General features: G+C 38.5%; 1 protein-coding gene across 2 annotated transcripts; it reads left to right on the top strand.

Moving 5' to 3' along the window:
• Nucleotides 1-2,975: 2,975 nt before the first annotated feature.
• NMU (neuromedin U) lies at nucleotides 2,976-18,479 on the top strand. 2 transcript variants are annotated; one of them, XM_027676843.1, is made up of 10 exons: nucleotides 2,976-3,252; nucleotides 6,408-6,466; nucleotides 10,371-10,418; nucleotides 10,517-10,576; nucleotides 11,952-11,981; nucleotides 12,088-12,138; nucleotides 14,105-14,179; nucleotides 16,303-16,356; nucleotides 17,689-17,728; nucleotides 18,285-18,479. In XM_027676843.1, exons 1-9 carry the CDS (start codon nucleotides 3,111-3,113, stop codon nucleotides 17,722-17,724), a joined length of 555 nt encoding a protein of 184 aa, XP_027532644.1. In that variant the 5' UTR covers nucleotides 2,976-3,110; the 3' UTR covers nucleotides 17,725-17,728; nucleotides 18,285-18,479. The 2 variants fall into 2 exon arrangements, with proteins under 2 accessions (XP_027532644.1, XP_027532646.1); XM_027676845.1 differs by lacking the exon at nucleotides 14,105-14,179.
• The last annotated feature ends 738 nt before the right edge of the window (nucleotides 18,480-19,217 follow it).

The raw sequence follows: 19,217 nt of genomic DNA, 5'->3' as shown, positions 1-19,217 counted from the left end.
GTATGCAGCAAGTGGATTCAGTGACGTACCTCCTGACCTTGCCTTCGCAGAAGACAGAGAAGATGATGTTTTCACATACTCAGCTCTTTGATTTCCTTTCTACTAGTCATAATTAACATTTATTCAAGCAACATTAGGAAGAACATAAATATTTCAAAGAAGCTAATTACAGCATCCAAAACATCCTCCAAGCTATTCGTTTAATGAGGATGTGTTTTGTTCCTGCAATAGTGTAACATTAATTTCATCAAGCAATTAAACAAAATCAAACCAGATACAATAGAGAAAGATGTATTTTGTCTCCTGTTTATAAGAATGCTTACTTGAACTTCAGAGAGTTCCTTGCATAAAGGTGACCATCTTAAGCTATGCAAGCCTGCTCTGCAGTAAGATTCAAGTTTGGAGAACTTGCTCTGTCAAGATTTGCACAGATTTCAGCAGAAATATTGTCCTGGTATAAGATAGAGTCTGGGCTTAGTACAAATGTACATTCTTGTTACAAGTTATATTGTTTTTCTAGTATATGAGAAAGAGGATTACAGTTATGCCCAAATCAGTTTACCTTACCCATGTGTCAGGAAATGCAAAACTACACTTAGTAAGAAAGGCATAGTTGAAAATGAAATGGAGTCCATACTGGGTTGGAAGTACTGAAGGACTGTAGCTTGCAAGGATTCGGACAATGTAACTCATGGCACAAATAGGGTTGCATGTTCAATGGCTACCGATTTTGCCCATTAACAGGAATCTGCTGAAAACAAAATCCAGTTTCAGATGAAAGATTATTGAGCAATACAAATCCAAGCAAGAGAGAAGTATTAGATAAATAGAAGACCAGAATTTTTCTACATGGAAATTTTTTCTCATCATCTTCAAAATCTCCTAAGATGTTTTTTGGGCAAGCAGGCTTTTTCAGTATTAAAACACATTGTGCAAAAACGTAACTTCTGAGCTAATCAGAACCCTTTCACCTGAAACTAAAGTTTAATTCAAGTTGTATCTTTTTCTCACTATTCTTAAAACACTCTGCACCATTCAACAGGTGCAGAATATTTACAGGTATCCCACTCTCAAATTGTAAAAGACTGTAATTTATTTTATTTCACAATCTATTAAATATTCAACAAGAATGTAATATTTAAAATGCATAACAAATTAAATCCTTTCTTAGGCCAAAGCTCAGGACACTGATCCATGTATTTAAATCAAACTAGATTAGGCAGATATCTTTCAGCACTGATGACTTCACATTTATGATAATTTTTAAAAATAAATGTGTTCTGCTTTTAGTAACACAACCCAGAACTAAATGCAATTCCTCAATTTAGATCATTTTAAAACAACTCTTTTAATTAGGTAGATATAAATACAATCACAGATACAAAATATAGGCTTCTTTAATTAATGTACTGGTCTAATAAGAGGCTTTCTATTGACATAAGGATTAGCTCTGTGTTTAGTTGTATTAAGGAAAGCTTTGCTACTGAATCTTATAAAGAAGATACTTCTATTACTAAGATAATTTTATAGCATCTTAGCATGCTGCTTGTCAAAGCTTCCACAATTTTGATAACTTGTTAAAATATTCAGGGGGGCAGAGTCCAATTTGTAGCATGTGCACCTGATAAGGATAAAAGCAAAGAGAAACCATCTATAAATCAAAATTTTCTTTTGTTTCACAGTAACAGCCACTGCTTTTGTCAGGCAGATTTATTCCACCACATACTATTCAGTCCCCAGTCAAATCCCACTGAAATGGTAAAAGAGAACTGCAGTTTGTTTGGGAAAATGAGAATCTCTAATATTCCACCACTATCTCGTTGCTGGACTGTGACGTACCGTTTCCTTTGACAGGCAGAAAAAAAGCAACCAAGCAAAAAAATAGAAGTGAATGGAAAAAAAGGGGGGAAACAAAGAACAGACTGTAAATTGGGAGTTGCTGTCCTGAAACGCTCTCCATAGCATTGGAGGAGCACCTCAGCTGGGCAGCATCTTGCTGGGTAGCAAATGGTGAGGAAGCAGAGACAGTCAGACATACACCATTCCTCAAAGTCAGACCCTGCTGCTGGGCTGGGTGTCAGGAGCAGGTCAGCACTAGCCAGAGCATCCTGCTGTTAAGCAGGGATCATTTGTTGCATCTAGTAGCAAGAGTCACTGTCAGACTCGGGTAGCCACTTTGGTAAGCCAGGGCTTGCTGTGTTTCAGGGATGTCTGGACTACGCTGCTCAAGTTCTTAACAGATTTGAGATCTGTGTACTTTTGAATATCTTATAATATAGTTGATTTTGTTGTCTACTGGGACCAAGGTCTGCAGCCGCATTTAATGTAAAATACCTTGCTAAGCACAGTATTAGGTTTTAATCTCTAAATATTACCACATCACTGAGTTCTGTTTTATGGTGCGGCATTGTATGTATATTTAAGGCATAGGGAAAATCAGAGTGACCTGTCAGTCACACCCCTACAGCGGAATCTTCAGAAAACTCGGCGACCAGTCAATGGGTCCCAAGGCAGAGGAGTGCAACATCCTCAGAGCCCCACATCCCAGCCACCAACGGCTTCTCCCACATGCAATATCCATGAGTTTTTACTCCAAGTTCAGCTAGCTGGGGGCAAATCTGTGTCCGATTTCCCCACTTTACATCACCCCCTTCTCTCTCTCACGCCAGGCTGGGACAGTGCCTGAACGCTCCCCTTTGCCGCACTCATTTCATCACTCCGAACGCCCGGGCACGGCAGGGGAGAAGCAGCACCTTCCACGCCGGCCACCGCGGCTCCTGCCAGGGCTCGGGGGGGGGGCTAAAACATGGATTTTTCCTATGGAGGGGGTTTAATACAGTCCTGGAGCCTGGCCAGCCCCTCTCCTCCGTGCTAAGCCGGGACATCCACCTCCCCAGCCGAGGTCCCAGCGGACCTACCCCCGGGGCGGAGCGGAGCGAGGTGAGTCACGCCCCGGCAGTGGGGCCGGTCCCGGGGGGGCGCGGGGCAGCCCTCCCCGTGCCAGGCTGGGGCTCGTTCACGTGTCTGGGAGATTTAAAATTTGGGGCAGAGAGCAAGGACATGCCCAGAAGAGCGGCTGGCAGAGCGGCGGTGCCGGACACTCCGCGGGCATGGGACACCTCTGTCACCATCAGCCCGCTGTGGCCACCCCCCGGCGCAGCCTGAGGAAGGCAGGGGACGGCGCGGCGCTGCCCGGATCCCCGCTTCTTCTCCTCTTCCTCCTCCTCGCCTCCTCGATGTCTTATTGCAAAGGTGAGGAGCATCCCCCTCGCAAGCCCTTCCTGCGCTCCCAGCTCTGCACATTATTTGAGGAGCGAGGGGTGCCTCCACAGCCTGCCAGCCTTGCGGGGAGTGCGGAGCAAGCCGCTGCCTGGGTGCCCCGGGGTGGGGGTGGGTGTAAGGATGCGCAGGAGGGTCGCGGCTGCTGGGAGCAGTTTCGGGGATTGGTCTGGGAGGCTTCTTCGCATATCCCGGTAGGATTACTCTGTCCTGGCAAAACTGCATTCCAGCAACTTGGAGAATTGACTTTTGTTAAAAGCAGTTTAATTTTAAATATCATTTACTCTGATTTGAAAGGTGAGAAAAGGAAAAAAACCAAGATGTATCACAGAATTGCAGGAAAATTTAGGACCCTCTGGCAGTCACTTAGTCCAACCTGTAGCAACATTTATTGGAATAGAAATCCTAAAAGGTGCTACTTTTGTATCAGGGAGTGCTTGTGAAAGGACTGATGGGCTGCTTAACAAACCATACTCTCTTTCTTATTGTATTTCCCCATCCCAGACAGATTAACTACTTACACCTAGTGAAGTAACGTCACAAAATGCTATGCAAGGATTATTTCCATTTTGTTTGTATTATATGTGTGGGTTGTTTTAATTGTGAGGTTTTGTTCTGATTCGTTGCGTTTTTTAATACCAACAATTAAAGAAATCTAAGTACAGTACACTTAATATTAGGTTAAAAATAAATTCTGAAGAAGTGGAGGAGGGGAGGAAAGGAAAAGGAGGGCAGCAAAGGGCAATGGTGCATAGTATTTCATTATTTTTCTTACACAAATGATTGCCAGGAGCTGGTTTAGGAAGAGCAATGGAGAGATGAGAAGATGTAAGACGTGAGTCTAGGTTATGCATCTGGCATTCTACTGCCTTGAAAGAAGTTGAGTTTTTAAAAGTTGGCAGAACTGAAGGATGAAAGAGCAAATGTATTGTGGACAATGTCGATTTTGCAGGAGGATTTCCTCCTCCATATGCCTTTTGAATAGGATTGCTTTTCTCAACAGAACTGTCTTCTATCTTGTTTGTTCCCTCCCCCCTAGTTATTTTGTATATATTACAAAATAACCTAATGTTTCACTGTGTGTGTTTTTGTGTATGTGTGTAAATGAATGAAGTCCTGTAGGGACTGTGGCACTGTTCTGGACAGGGTGATGAAGGGACACTGCTTAGCCCTTGGAGCAACACAGTCCTATGTGTGAGCACAAAACAGATGGGACTATACATGAAATAAGAGTTTTTGAATAAGTGGAGAAGGATTAAGAAAACTTGAGAGCTGGTGAAATAATTTCCCTCCTCTGTCCAAAAGTTTCTGCTGCAGGAGTTAAGGGGGGGGGGGGGAAAGCAAGCTGTAATATTCAGGCTTTCTTGCTTGCTGCCCTAAGGTGAATGGGTTTCTTCTGCTCCCCCTAAAAAGCCTTGGGAACCAGGCACCGGCAGAAACAGTGTTCAGTGACAGGCAGGCAATGGTTTGATGGGGAAGGTGTGCTAATTTGAAGTGTTACCCAGTTGCACTCTTTGCAATCAGGATACCAGTCCCAGGCAATGCCTCAATTTGAATACACTAATTTAAGAGTAGAAAATGAAGTAAGACAACTGTAGTGTCTTTATTTGGCATTTTTACTTGAAATGAAACAAACAACTGGAAAGCAGTTTTCTTATTATGTGAACATCTTGGAGATTAAAAAAAAAATATTCTACTTCTGTATAGTGTGAAATTAAGAGCCTATCTAATTCTTATTTTTAGGGGAAAGCAAACATCCAGAATAATTAGTCACCTTAAGTCTGTGCCAGTACCAACATGTGGTTTTGAAATCCATCTGTTAATGCCTGAAACTAACTACTGTTGTGATTATTGTTATTAGGAATACATGCAAAACAAATGAACATGATGGGCATTCACACCCTCCTTGCCTGGCCTTTCTAGATAAGTCTACCTTCACCTCTTTTTTTGTTTAATTCAGTTCAATGCCTTGAAAAAAATGTGACCACACATAATTCTAGACTTCCTAGGAGGTTATAAAATCTCTATTAATCTGAGGTCTTTTAAGAACAGTGTATAAATGGTTTAAGCATGGCTCATGGTCAGCACCTTTGAGCACGGGGATAAATTAGATAACTTTGCAGTGTTTCCTGTGGTGCTAGGCACGTACAGATAAAGCATGACCCTCTCCAGCACCAGTCTCCCTCCCAGGGGAGTTACAACACCTCACTGATATACTTGCGTGGTGTCTAGTATACTCACAATTCAGTGATGGTTATTTCTATTTTTTACAGAGGCTGTAACAATACATTGCTGTTAAAAATGCAACACTGTTATTTTATCTGGCAGTGTAAGGGGGATATTGTGGGCACTGAGTTGGAAGGTGGTACAATGACTTCCAGTCCTGCAGCCTGGGTAGGCAGAGATGGAGAAAGCTGCCCCAAGCCAAGCACAGCATCACTGCAGCATTGTGCAATTAATAACACATTTAATCTTCTAAGGGACCGAGCTTTTTCACATCACATATGTCAAATAGAGGAAACAATACCCGTTACACATGTACTGTCTATCACCTTTTCAAAAACACCTTGTTCATGTCATGGGTATTCTTCATATGCAAGCGTATGTTACACAGCACATGTTTAATTATGTAGTTGTAGCATACAAGAAGGCAAGAGGTAGAATCCAGATTCTCAACTTGCATTGCATGTGCTGGAGGTGAGCAGAATTTTTGGAAAGCGCAAAGTTGTAGGCACTGGAACGTGCTTTCCTGAGCAGGTCTTAACATGTAAGGGCTGCCATGCAAATTTTCTTGCCTTCGGCTTATCACTGAGAATGGACTAACACTAGCCTGACCCTCAGTGAGTCCTGAACAACTTCCACACTGAGATACGTCTGTCTCTGCTGTGAACTTGTGAAGAAGTGTCCTGCTGTGTTGCTAACATACAGCAGGCAGAAACTACTGGACAAATCCCAAAACACACAGGGCAGCAGACTTCCTTGGATTGTGCAGCTCTCAGAATTTGCCATTAGTAAGTGTGTTAGGTATCCTAGCATGTTCAGAGTTTTTATTTAAATCTCTGACATAGGATACTTATACAAATGACCTTTTACTGTACAGCATTGCTAAGCACAGTTTATGCTTCCAGGTGCACCGATGCCATCCCGAGCATTTGAGTCAGATGAGGATTTGCAGCTTTGGAAAGAGGTAAGCATCATCTGCCATGTGGTATACTCCTGTTTCTTCTGTGCCCATCTTTGCTATAGTCACACCTCACTATTTCTCTTGCGTGGAGTTCAGGTGCATTTTCTTCCAGTCCTGTGTGTCTCCTATCTTGGCATCAGCCAAGAGGTGAAATACCTAATTTTCCAGAGATTCTTAACAGTTGCTTCAAGAGGATGTTGGGTCTGAGTGTTGAGATGTCATTCTGAGAAAAGACTGTCTTGTCTCAATGGAGAGCTATGTTTGATAACAGTTGTCACTTAACTGTCAATGACCAGGCAGCCACTGTTCCTGGAAGCAACACATGGTCCTGCCTGGTAGTTTTATATTTTGTATGTTATATGCAGGAATTGTTTCAACTCATCTGGTCTTACCTCTTTCAGCTTCTGATCTGCACACCGGGCTGGGACACTATTTAATCCTATCCCAGCCTCTCAATTTACTAGGTAAAGGTAAAAGATAATATACTGTGCCAATTAGCCGCTCTAACATTTTGCTAACGGTTGGCATCATAACTTCCACTCTAATCTCTGAAATGAACATTTGTTTTGACTCTGAGATGTGACACATATGTTAATACAGGCTCTTCTCTGCCCTTTTGGAACAGATGGAGTGGCAGGGCATAACATGTGGAGAGGGTTTAGCCTGCAACTTGCATGCCCTGGTGTTGCTGTAACCTTCAATTGTTGTGTTGACATTTAATTTAGTAGCTTTTGATAACATTAGAAAGCAAGTGACTCATCAGGGCTGCTGATGCAGAGAGTAAATTTCTTCCTATTGAGACCATTACAGGAGGCATTGCCCTTACCATCATCTCCCCATAGTTCATCTTGGAAGTACCAACTCAAAATCCAACATATTTCCAGACTGGCACTTGAATGAGCCCTAGTGATATTTATCTCCTGGGGAAAAATGGTCTTTTGGGAAGTAAGATCCTGATAACTATAAGGTGTTTTTGAAAATCAGTTATTTACATTCTGGATTTAAAATGCTGTTTTGTACATTTCTGCATTTCTTGATAAGATTTGCTAGCTGTAACACAGGATTTGTCCCTGTGGTGACTGGAAACAAAGGCAAAGTTCCTGTTGATTTCAGTGAAGAAAATGGTAGACATAAGATACTAAATTCTGTAAAATTATATAATAGGAGCAATATATAAGTTACTGTTGTAGCAAGAATTATGCAGGACTGGAAAGGGTCTAAGGAGAGAGAATTAGATACATAGCTATATATCCTCAGTTAACTGATTACACACTCATACTAGTTCACTGGAGTTTCTTGAAGTGAAAATAATCATTCTTCCCTGTTTGCTACTTTACTAGTGGATCATTCAGGAGAAGACCTGCTTTAAATAAATCTAGTATTTTTCAGGAATGACTCTGAGTTTATAAATATGAGAACTTTTTAACTAAGTATTTTGTTTCTTTACTTGTCTCTCAGTTCCTTTTGTTTCTTTATGTTATTTAACCAAATCCAAACAACTTGCAATCCCCTGCCTTAAGGCCACATTTCTGAGGTAGGAGAGAAAATTACAGAGAAGATACATCAAAGATAGAAACGATTTTTTTTTAATAAAGGAATTAACAGAAACTCTGGCTTTTCCTCAACCCTTAATTTGTCCATGAAAGTTTTATCTGAGAGATACCTTGCCTTATATTGTGTTGAACACAGTCTCTGGCTTGTTCTGCTACTGAAATATGGTAGTTCTGAGTCAAGCAAATAAACAAATAAAAAACCAAACACAAACAATCTCTTGCTAAGAACCAGACTTCTTTTAACATAGGCTTCCAAATGACTTCAGCTCAATTTTATCTCATTGACTGATTTCTCCCTTTATGTTTTCTTACTCTGAAAGTAGTGAAGCTGAACTAACACACCCAGAGACAAACATAGGCAAGTTGAAGGGAAAAGAGAATGGAGAGGATGTGTTACCAATAAAGCCTATTTTAAAAGGGAATTCTGTGAGCTATTAGTTTTCCCGCTATGTCTGCTAATGCTTTCTTGTAGATTGTCTCTAGAGAAATGACTCATCTCATCTTGAAGTACTCAGATATGCATTTTTTTTTATTGCTTTTTTCATTTAATGCTTTCATTGCTAAAGAGTGCCGTTTAGGGCTTTTTACCTATAATAAAATTGTAAGAACAATTGCATTGTCTACTCTATTTAAAAAAAACCCAAACAAACTTACGGTTTTTGTGCAGTCTTTGAACAAGATAATTGGCCAAGATTTTTGGCATCTAACATTATCAAATATTAAATGGAAAAAAAATAGCGCATGCTGAAGGAGGTTACTATTCATGCAAATTTAAGGTTATATAATAAAAATTTAAGCAGCTTTTTTCCATCATTATTAAACTGTGCAACTGTTTAATAATGAGTGCCAGAGATCCTCTCTTTTCCTTATAGAATACTTTGAGCCTTCAGCACTGGGAAAATTACCTCCTTGAATTCAAATACCCTTTATTCCATTTCTTATCCCTTCTCTAATAATAACTCCACTAAAAATCATTCAGTATTATGGGATTCTTTCATCTCGGAAAAGAGACAGTAAGAAGGAAGATGTAATTAATGAAAGGTTATGAACAGTAGGGAGAGGGTGGCTAGGAATCACTTACGCAGTACTTTTTCCAAGACAAGATCATGGCAGCATTGAATGAAGATAGCTTTGAAAAGACTGATGAAGACAAACAATAGTAATATTTCACACAGCGTTTAGGAAACTGTTGGCACAGGACACTGAGGATGCTGAAAGTATAATGTAGATTGGAGAGACATCAGTCAAATTCACGGCACAGAGGTTCATGGAGCTTTATTGCAAAGACCTACTTCCAACTCAAAGTGCTTGCACAGCAAATTGCTGGTGGTTGGAGAGCATGAGCTTTTCTTTACCACTGATCTTCTCTTAGGCTTTTCCCAAGTGTTGACATTTGGCCATTTTTGGAGGTAAGTTGTAGAGCTAAATGGACATTTGTTTTGAACCAAATGAAATGGGAACTGGGACTTCTTGGTTTGTGGATTTATTTGTTTTGTGTTTGTATGTGTCACATTCTAGTCTGCACTGAATTTTATCAGCAATGACTCCTTTCCCAGTGCTCATAGAGTTTAAATCCCTTTAAATACATTGAACATATCTCTTACTAGTACTGTGATTTGGGAACCATCTCCTTTACGCAAAATTATAGAAACACACGATGGTTTGGGTTGGAAGGGACCTTAAAGATCATCTAGTTCCAACCCCTCTACAATGGGCAGGGACAGGTTGCTCAAAGCCCCATCCAGGCTAGACTTGAACACTTCCAGGGATAGAGTGCTCCTCATTTGCCATAGGAATCAGTGCAAACCCCAGATATTGGCTGCTTGGTGACTCACACAAATTGACTGGCATGCATAAGATGTGCTGGCACATATCATAATCACTAAAGGGGTGTGTGCATCATACACCTGCAGGGATGCTGGAATCCAATTGAAAGAGTTGTGTTTGAGAACTGATCATTGAATCACTTACTTAAGCTTTGTCATTGTCTTCACAGTTTTGTATAATCCAAAGATATTGCAGAAGACATTTTAGTTCATAGTCCATACCCCATATATTAACAATCATAATTTAAAATATGACTTAGTCTGACAAGCTTACAGTCAAGAGAATAAAGGTCACAGATATTTATGTTTGTTCAGATCAAACAAGTATAAGTTGGGGTTTAGTTATGTGGTTAAGGCCTTTTACCCCCTTTGAATGCAAAGTATTTAATGGATGGACCTATAAGGATGTCTGACAGTAGACAAGCTTGCCATGCCTTTAGCTGTACTGAACTGTTTATGAAAATATATGTATTTCACTTCTTTTTATTAATCTGACTTCTTAAAAAAAGACTGTGTGAACTTTTACAGATAGATGATGCATGTTCTGCCTACCTGTCCACAAATTCTGAGCCTCAGGTGAGTCAGACAAAGGTTACTTTATACTTGTCTTACTATTTGTTATATGTAGTAGAATTGAAAGTGTGATACCTAATTTCATGTTTTCTTTGCATTAGGTGTCCAGCACACTGGAAGAACTTTGTTTTTTGGTCATGGGATTTCTCCCAAAACCACAGGTAAAACACACAAAAGATTACTCAGCATTTCTGAAGTCTGATCTCACTGTGCCATTGTCTAGAATGAATTCTGAGGACCCAGTATCTGAAATATCACTCAGCACTGGAAGTAATACTATCAAGTTTTACTCTGAAATGCTATGTGTCAGAATCCAACACCTGTTTTATATAAGAGGGAGACATCAATGTTTGGAAAATAATCCCCAGGTTGGATACAAGGTTTTCGGTGTTTTTATTGCTCTAGATTAGAAAAATTATGAGCTGTCAGGGGAGGAAGAAATTTGCTTAGAGTCTAGGGATGTACATCTACCTCTTCTAGGGCAGAGTGATCAATGCTGTCTACAGAGTTTGAAAAGATTAGTTCCATTAATAAACAAGGACATATAATACGTCAAGGAATAATGATGTTCCAATCTGTCTCAGTTTAAGGAAACTGAAGTGTTTTGTTAAGGAAGATGCGTTGCCTCTCTCAGCAACTGTAAATCCAAAATTAAGAGGCTCCAATCAAGGAAGTAAAGAAAAAGGAAGAAATAACAACCCTTTATTAAAGGATATACGTATACAGGCAAAACCAGCAAAAGAACACAAAAACAACTAAACAATAACCCTGTACCTAAGAGTCCCCTTCAGAAAGGAAACAGTTTGATACTTCTCTGTCCTCTAGTGCGGTCCTAATCACGGTTGGCAGGAGCGCTGTTGGATCTCTGGAGGAGCAGAGCCTGCAGTGCTCTGTGGTGGCCAGCAGGGAGCGCTGTTGGGCTGCAGCGCAGAAGCCGGAAAACGGAGATTCCCCCCCCCACTGAGGAGGGGAACAGGGGAAAGAGGGGCGGTTTCCTCCCCACTAAACTCACGCTGTCTGCGGCTCGCTGTGATCAGGACTCCCCTTTTTTTGTCGATGAGCACAAACTCCCCAATGAATTCTGAGCACATTTGGGCTGGGACAGGGCAGTGTGCAGGCAAGCCAAGGCCAGGGAGCAGCCAGATGACCAGGTAGAGAGCAAAATGGCCTCTGAGCTTGTCCAACACACACACCGCTTGCCTCCATTAAGGCAGAAAGTGAAGTGCCTCTTTCCAAAGAGAGGAGGGGAGAAAAAATGCTCCCCTCACACATCCCCCCCAGCCTTAGAGAAAGCTATCAGCCTGGAATGCAGGTCGGCCAGCTAGTTCTTTTGTATAGTCAATCACCCCTTCCCCCTCCCTTGTTCAACACCTTCTTTTACAGCAGGACAGGGGAAAGGAAAATTTCTGCTTGGATTTTTAGAACAAGTAAACCTATGACACAATCCAGCACTCAAAAGTTTATAATGTAATCAAAATTGTCCATTGCTGTTTTTATTTTAACAAATAAAAGCCTCTCTACCAATTATTCCCACAGGGTTTAGATGAAAAAGACAACACCAAAAGGGTAAGATGTCTATGTATGTTTTACGATCACACTAAAATTGGCAAGAAGATCATAACACCCTTGCCCTGTTTTGTAGTAAACTCCCATTTCTAATTTTTTTGAACAGTTCTTATTTCATTATTCTAAGACTCATGACTCGGGCAACTCAGACATCGTGGTAAGTACTCCTTGTGAGTACACGTGTGCTTGTATATAAAACCAAAGCAATATTCTTTTTTGCAGTAGTGTCTCCAACTGTATACAAAGCTCGGGACTGGGAGTTGCATGTTTAAAATGCAGAAGGTGTTTTAATAAACATGGGAGAGGATCATCAATACTGTGCAGGTGTGGAAAAAAAACCAAAGCCCTAACAAACCTGACCAAACATTTGTGGAATCCCAACTGAATCTTAATCTTACAGTTTCAAATTTTAAGAATGAGATTAAATGCTTTTTCTGCTATTGGAATACAGCATATGCAGTGAAACAATGTGGACTTACAGGAGCTGAGAATATCACCATAACTATTAAGAACTCTTCATAAATTTTTATTAATTATTAATTAAACTGTATGAATTCATTTGCACATGTTATAAATATGTACCAGGCAAAATAGTATTTGCCTCACTCAAATTTTGGATTGTATTTTGAATGAAAAATATGATTTAAAACATAGTCAAGTATTGTTGCTATAAAAGTATTGTCATAAACCAACAATTCAACAATGTGTGATCCATTCTTGCTTTTAAAGTGCAAACATACTCTGCATCTATGCACCATAGGATTTTGAGAAAGTTAAACATATTCATATTTTCTTGTTTCTTAGCAGTCATTCTTACATCTTAATGTCCTTTTTTGCTTTGTTCATGACATTTCTTCAGAAATATGTGGTGTATTTCCTAGAAAGTGATATTGCTGATATTGTGGTCAATGTTTTCATGATAGAGATGCTTTGAAGGCTTTAATGGTAATCAAGGCACAGTGAAACGAGCTAGTTCTGCTGCTCCTGCTTAAAGGGTTACTGCATCCCACTTCATCACTATCCTGAATACCTTTGCTGCTGCTCCCAGAGATTACTGCTTTCTCACTTTTGATTTAGCTATTCAGTTGACTATTTTCTAGTCCAGTTCTCAGAGATACTAACTTAGGTGGGATCCATCATTCCTTAGCTTTATAACCTCTATCCACTGGCTACAAGACAGAGTTGAAGTGACCAGCTGGGATATCCTTAAATTCCTTCATTCACATCAGACTTCTACTTTTTTTAGATGCTATGATGCCATATTGCCTACCTTAGGCAGGCAATGCAAAATTGGCTCCATATAGCCAGGCTTATTTTATCTATTAAGCACAGTAACACTTTGGTAACGGGTTACTCCGTATATTACAATTCTTTTCATTGCATTATTTTCTAAGAAGTATTGTATCAAAAATGCATTTTTAAAAAAATTACATTTATATGAGTTGAAGGTCTAAATCAGCTAAAGGAACATGGGTTTTTCTACTTTATTTCTCACTGTGGACCTCTCCACAAACCCACATGATTGTGTTTTGCCAGTGTGGGCACTTAGGCTGCACACAATGCCACTGTGCTTAACCAGGCTGTCTCCAGGCTTAAAGTCTTGTGAACACAAGGAATTTCATGATTGGAGCTTAGATATAGTGACCAGTTCCATGGTTACAAATGTCGCTTGAGAAGGGTTCCCTCCTGTACACTGTTCTCTAGCAAAAAACAAATAATTTTTCTTGCTGCCATTTAAGTTGAAGCTGCTAACTTCCATAGTAGATAATCATAGAAGTGTTAATAGAAATACTGTATGGAAATACTCTCTGTACCACTCCTAGAGACTGATCAAAGTCTGAATAATTGCAGTAGTATGAAAATGGTTCTGAACTTTCAATTAGTAAAGGTGAGGATGCATGGCTTTTCCCTCCATCACTCTGTGAGTCACATCCATAGTATAAATGTTTGTACCTGTTTGTTGCCAAGTCAAAATGTTAAAGAAAAAGTTTCTCAATTAACATTTTCGGTCCTTTTTTGGTGCATATTTTGTCCATAAGCCAATACTGTGAGAAGAGACTTTTTTGGCATCATTAAGTCCCAATTTCATTGTTGTTCATGTGTCTGTGTTCATGTCCTCTCAGTCGTCTGTCCTGCATCCTTTACTGCAACTCGTTCCTCAGCTTAACGAGAGAAGACTGAAGAGATATGAAGTGGACGTATGTAAACTTAAATTCTGCCTGCTTGTGCTCTCACACTTTGTTATTCATTAGCTCTTCTAAAAATGTTGTTGTAGACCTTTCTGCTCATATATTTTGATTGGATTACCTGACTGGTGTCATGGAATGTGTTTCAGGAAGGGTTATCTTGCTGCTGACATTTTGTCCCCTCATATTGGGAAGAAAACCAGAATCTGCTGTATGTACATAAACACACTACACCTCTCTCCCTGACTAGACAAGGAATTGTAAAGGTGGATGGGTGAAAGAGGAAACCTGCTTATTAAATTCTTTCTTCCCAGTTTGGACCAACACAAGAGTTTGTCACAGATTTGATTTCTCTTGAGATACATCTTGCCTGATAGAATATGATCTAAAAAGAAGATGGAAGCATTTTGCTGGCAAGTCAATTTATGAGATTGAGCAAGATACCTTCTAGAGGGCAGGCTTTAAGACAAAACCCTAAATAATCATACATCTTCATGGATACATATGTTTCTGTGTATATATATCCTACAGCATGTATTTATTTTTTAACATTTCCAAAGCCTTGGAAGTTTGAAAGGCAAGTGTTACAACAATGACTGATTTTTAGCTTCAGTTGTTTTCTGATACTAAACTTCTGACATGAAATCAAACAGGAACACTATGTAATCTTGTTTAAGAGGTGTCTGGATGTATGCAGAGAATGATATATTAACGTAAATCACAATTCCTCATGAGGAATTGTACTCCTCATTCTTTTTATGTTCTAGATAATTTCCTAAACTTGCAACAGCTGTCTATTTTGTTTCCATTTTCAATTTTCAATAGAAAAAGTAGAAGAAGAATGACATATAAATACTGTAAGACACTCCAATGGCAATGGACAAGGCTCCATTAACAGAAGAAGTTTTATCCTTTTGAAATATAAAAAAACAATAGTAGTGAACAGATTATAAATCCAAGATGGGCATTTCAAATCCTGTTAATGCTGGAATAAGACAGACAATATAAATAAAAATCATACAGACTTTTACATACAGCAAGAAACTGAGTATAATGCTATACCTGGTGAACTGAAGTCAGAATTAAAATCAAGACTCAAAAATTACGTATCGTTTAAACCCTACTTCCTTTGAAAGCTTCCCTGGATTGAATCTACTCCTTTGTTTGAAAATGATGGCAGTCATCCTGTTTTACACATTTCTCACAGCATTATAATAGAAGTGATTTCTTTCTATGACACCTCAGGTTATGATATTTGGGTATCATATGAGAGATCATATGACTCCAGTTTTTAATTGAGAAATACCACCATTGCTGAATAAATACCATCTAGATTTTGTGTTCTGGTAAGCATAAGGTTTGAACTATTTTGTTTCTCAATTGGCCTGTCTCCCCACCTGCAGGACAGGCACATCATTTGTATCTGATACCAGAAGCAAATAAAATACTGTGATTAAGCTTAGGTGTTCTCTAATTGTGAAGGTCTCATTAAAGCAACTGGCTACTTCATGCCTTGTACTTGTTACATATAAATGGAATTTCTATTTTCTTCCATCATTTGTTACCCTCCTTGCTGTATTGATCACTAGACAGTTGTTTCTCCATGTGTGCAGCACAGACAGGATACGATATCATAAGCACTGGTCTTTGGGAGTTAATGTGTGAAGTAGTTGATGTGTGAAATGGTACACCTCTGGGAGCAGTCTGAGGTCTCATTCCTGGGAGGAGCCCAAGTATTTCTGATATTTAAACTTTACATTCTTGTCCTTCTACAAGATGCAAAAGCCAGCTCTATCTACAGACTCCACCACCATGAAGACACTGTGGCTGTATCTGGGTAATGAAACCTGGAAAGTCAAAGGCAAAGGCTGCTCATCATTTCTAGTACCATTCTAAAGCAATCTGAGCTGAGCTAAAACTTCAGGTGGAATTTGGCCCCCATTCATATGTTTTCTGCTATTTCTACATGACAACATGAACTTCCTGTTACTGACAGGAAAAATGCACATAAAGCATTCCTTAAGGGGCAAGACTGTATTGTGTACTGAAGAAATACTTTTAAAATGCATATAAACTACCTGTCTATATGTATTAATTTACAGCAGTAGATATAATTTGAAATACTTTTTTTTCAGGAGGAACTTCAAGGACCTGGAGGGATTCAAAGCAGAGGCTACTTCTTCTACAGGGTATGGTTTGTTTGACTTTTTTCTTTTCATTTTGTGATGAGCTACCAAAAAAAAAAAAAGGTAAAGAAACCACAGAAAAATTGCTGCGACTGAGGAAACTTTTTTCAGGAAAAGCATTACACTATATAGGAATACTTAAGATCTGCTTCAGACTTTTCCTTGGATTAAAATAAAGGCAAAATAGGAATTTTTAAAAATATTTTTAGGTTTGTGTATACATGATACCATTCTATGCCTTAAGAAGTTATTAATTATTATGTATTTAATTCTCAGAGAAAGTTCTGGAAAATATGGCATCTTCGACAATCTTTCTAAAGCATTGTTCAACATGTTTTGTTTGCATGTGATATAAATACAGTGCCATGCTTACACACTGTATTAAAACAGCTATTAGGCCGGACCTTGCCGTTTTCCTTACATATCGACCAGTAAGGTGAGATATTAAATATAGAAATTCTCATGAGACTGAATCCACTGTGTTCATCTTTTATACCATGTTGCCTTTTTACTTCATTTTGACAAAATTGAAAAGATGGCAAGTCAGACTTAATAATAGTTCCTTGATTTTTATTACTATTTCTTTCTACTTAAATGAGAAAGTGGCTCATGGCTTTAAGAAGAATGGAGCTAGGTTGGACTCAATGATATTAAAGTCTTTTTTGCAACCTAAATGATTCTATGATTCTAATGAAAAGACCACAAATTTGTATTTCTTATGTATCAGGCTTGAATCTTTATAGTTATTAAGACAGGCCAAAGTTATGAGTAATACTAACATTGGTGCATTCAAGCTTCCAGTGTAAAAGGCAAATCCTTATGAAGCTCAGTGAGAAATTTTTTATCAGCTTTAGTAGAAATTGTATCAAGTCCCTCAGTAGTGCAAAATATTTCTGAAAATTACCATAGCGAAAATGGAGGAATGCTAAAGAACACAGTCTAAAACCAAAAAGTGACATATAGTTGTTTGTTAATAGCAACATACACTTACTTATAATGTTATAATAACAACAATCAGCACATTTTAAGAAAATGCAAAAAAGAATAAGGGATAATGATCTCCTAGAATGACTTCTTGTGGCTTTCTCCCAGTTATAAAATCATACAAGATAGGTATAATTCATTCTTCAATCTATATGCAGTAAATTTTACTGTATAATTCTCCTCCAGAGGTAGATACAGTTTAAACAGTAACTTATCTCAGGTGTATCTTTGATGATGATCACATTGACAGAGCTGAGAAGTTTACCAATTTCTATACACACTAAGTTGTCTGGGCTTTGTTACTAAATCCTGTCAGTTTTATAAAGCGCTTATTGAATTTTTCTTTTCCAGCCACGTAATGGAAGGAGATCAGTGGATTTTCGCTAAGGAGGTATTTATTTAACACTTTTAATCGTGATTTACATGTAAATTAGTTTATTTTTATACATATAGACCACCATATTTATGTTGAGAAGTACTCTCAGAAAGCTTTTAACTGTGGGGTTAACTTAGATTTCCACCCACAAACTTCTCTCAGATGTGTTAAATACACTGATTTTCAGAAGAAGTGAATAGAAACTGTAGGTACTCAGTTCCTAGAACAGAAAACACAGAGGTGTTTCAGGCAGCAAGAACTGTGAATAGTTTGGAAAGTTAATGATGATGATAAGTATATGTAAGAAAGAACTGATCCAACTACCTGTCACATACATACTGAGAAATAAACTGATATCCTGGAGGTAATCCCCTAATCTTAAAGACATAAAACTCACACTGAAACTAAGTAAAGGCTTCAGGATTTAATTTCAAAGCATTCAACTATTTTGAGAGATATAAAAAAGAATACCAATATTATAATGCTCTGTTTTCTAACGTATTTTATACCTCTATCATATTTTAAATACTTAGTGTTAAATAAACAGCTAATGCTTTTTCTTATTTTTCAGGATTTTAGATTCCTCACCTAGAGCTAATACTGCAGGAATGCTGAGTACATGGACATACTCTTTTCCTTACAAAAATTATTCGTTACTAATGTACAATTAAAAATCATTTGAATGTAAATGTTCTTAAACTGGATTCTGTTTAGGATTCAAAATTTTCTTTACTTTCTTGATTATATTAAAAGCATATTAAAATTATTTGTTTCCTAGTGTTATGATGTTTACAACCACATGTAATTCAGCTGTAAAAAGTCAGTGTGTGCATGCAACAGACATTGCCTCTACCAACACTGTTAAATAAATAATTTTTCCTTTCTAAATAAAAGCACTCAGCTAGAGAGTTGTTTTAATAAGAATGTTTGCAACACAAATACAAAAATTTGAATTTTTTTTCCGAATATATCATAAGTGATTTGTGCAGTCTTTAAAATCACAGCTTATCTAGACAGGCCAAAGAAAGTGTATTTTGATATTCAAGATGATGTTTTCTCACCCTGTACTTCCTTCACTGTAGTCTGTGGACTTGTGGCAGTCTGCGGGGTCAAGCGGAGTGCTCTGCAAGGGATCTGTGGAACTATGTTGATGATAAAGGAGTTTCACAATCCCCAATAAGCTTTAAGGTTAATAGTGTTTCACTCGCTGGAAAAAAAGATGAGATTCTCTATTCCCTTAATAAAAGAAACATGAATAAGTTGTATGTTTTGAAGAAATATCTTGACTTTAATTCAACCAAAATATAATGGAATCATTTTTTTAGCTATTAAGAACACAGATGCACTCTGGTTCTCATTCAAAAGAAGATTTAATTGCAATTGGGATTAGGATTCACCTGAAAATTCAACTGCTTTCCATGTAGACTTAAAGAAACTCTACTAAGAAGCAAAAGTCAGCCTCACAATCTTCCCAGCTTCTCTCTCTGAGTTTATTTTCACACCA

This window comes from Neopelma chrysocephalum, unplaced genomic scaffold (assembly GCF_003984885.1).
Source record: "Neopelma chrysocephalum unplaced genomic scaffold, ASM398488v2 Primary Assembly neopelma1_42, whole genome shotgun sequence".
Taxonomy (NCBI): domain Eukaryota; kingdom Metazoa; phylum Chordata; class Aves; order Passeriformes; family Pipridae; genus Neopelma; species Neopelma chrysocephalum.
This window is presented reverse-complemented; position numbering and strand designations above follow the sequence as displayed.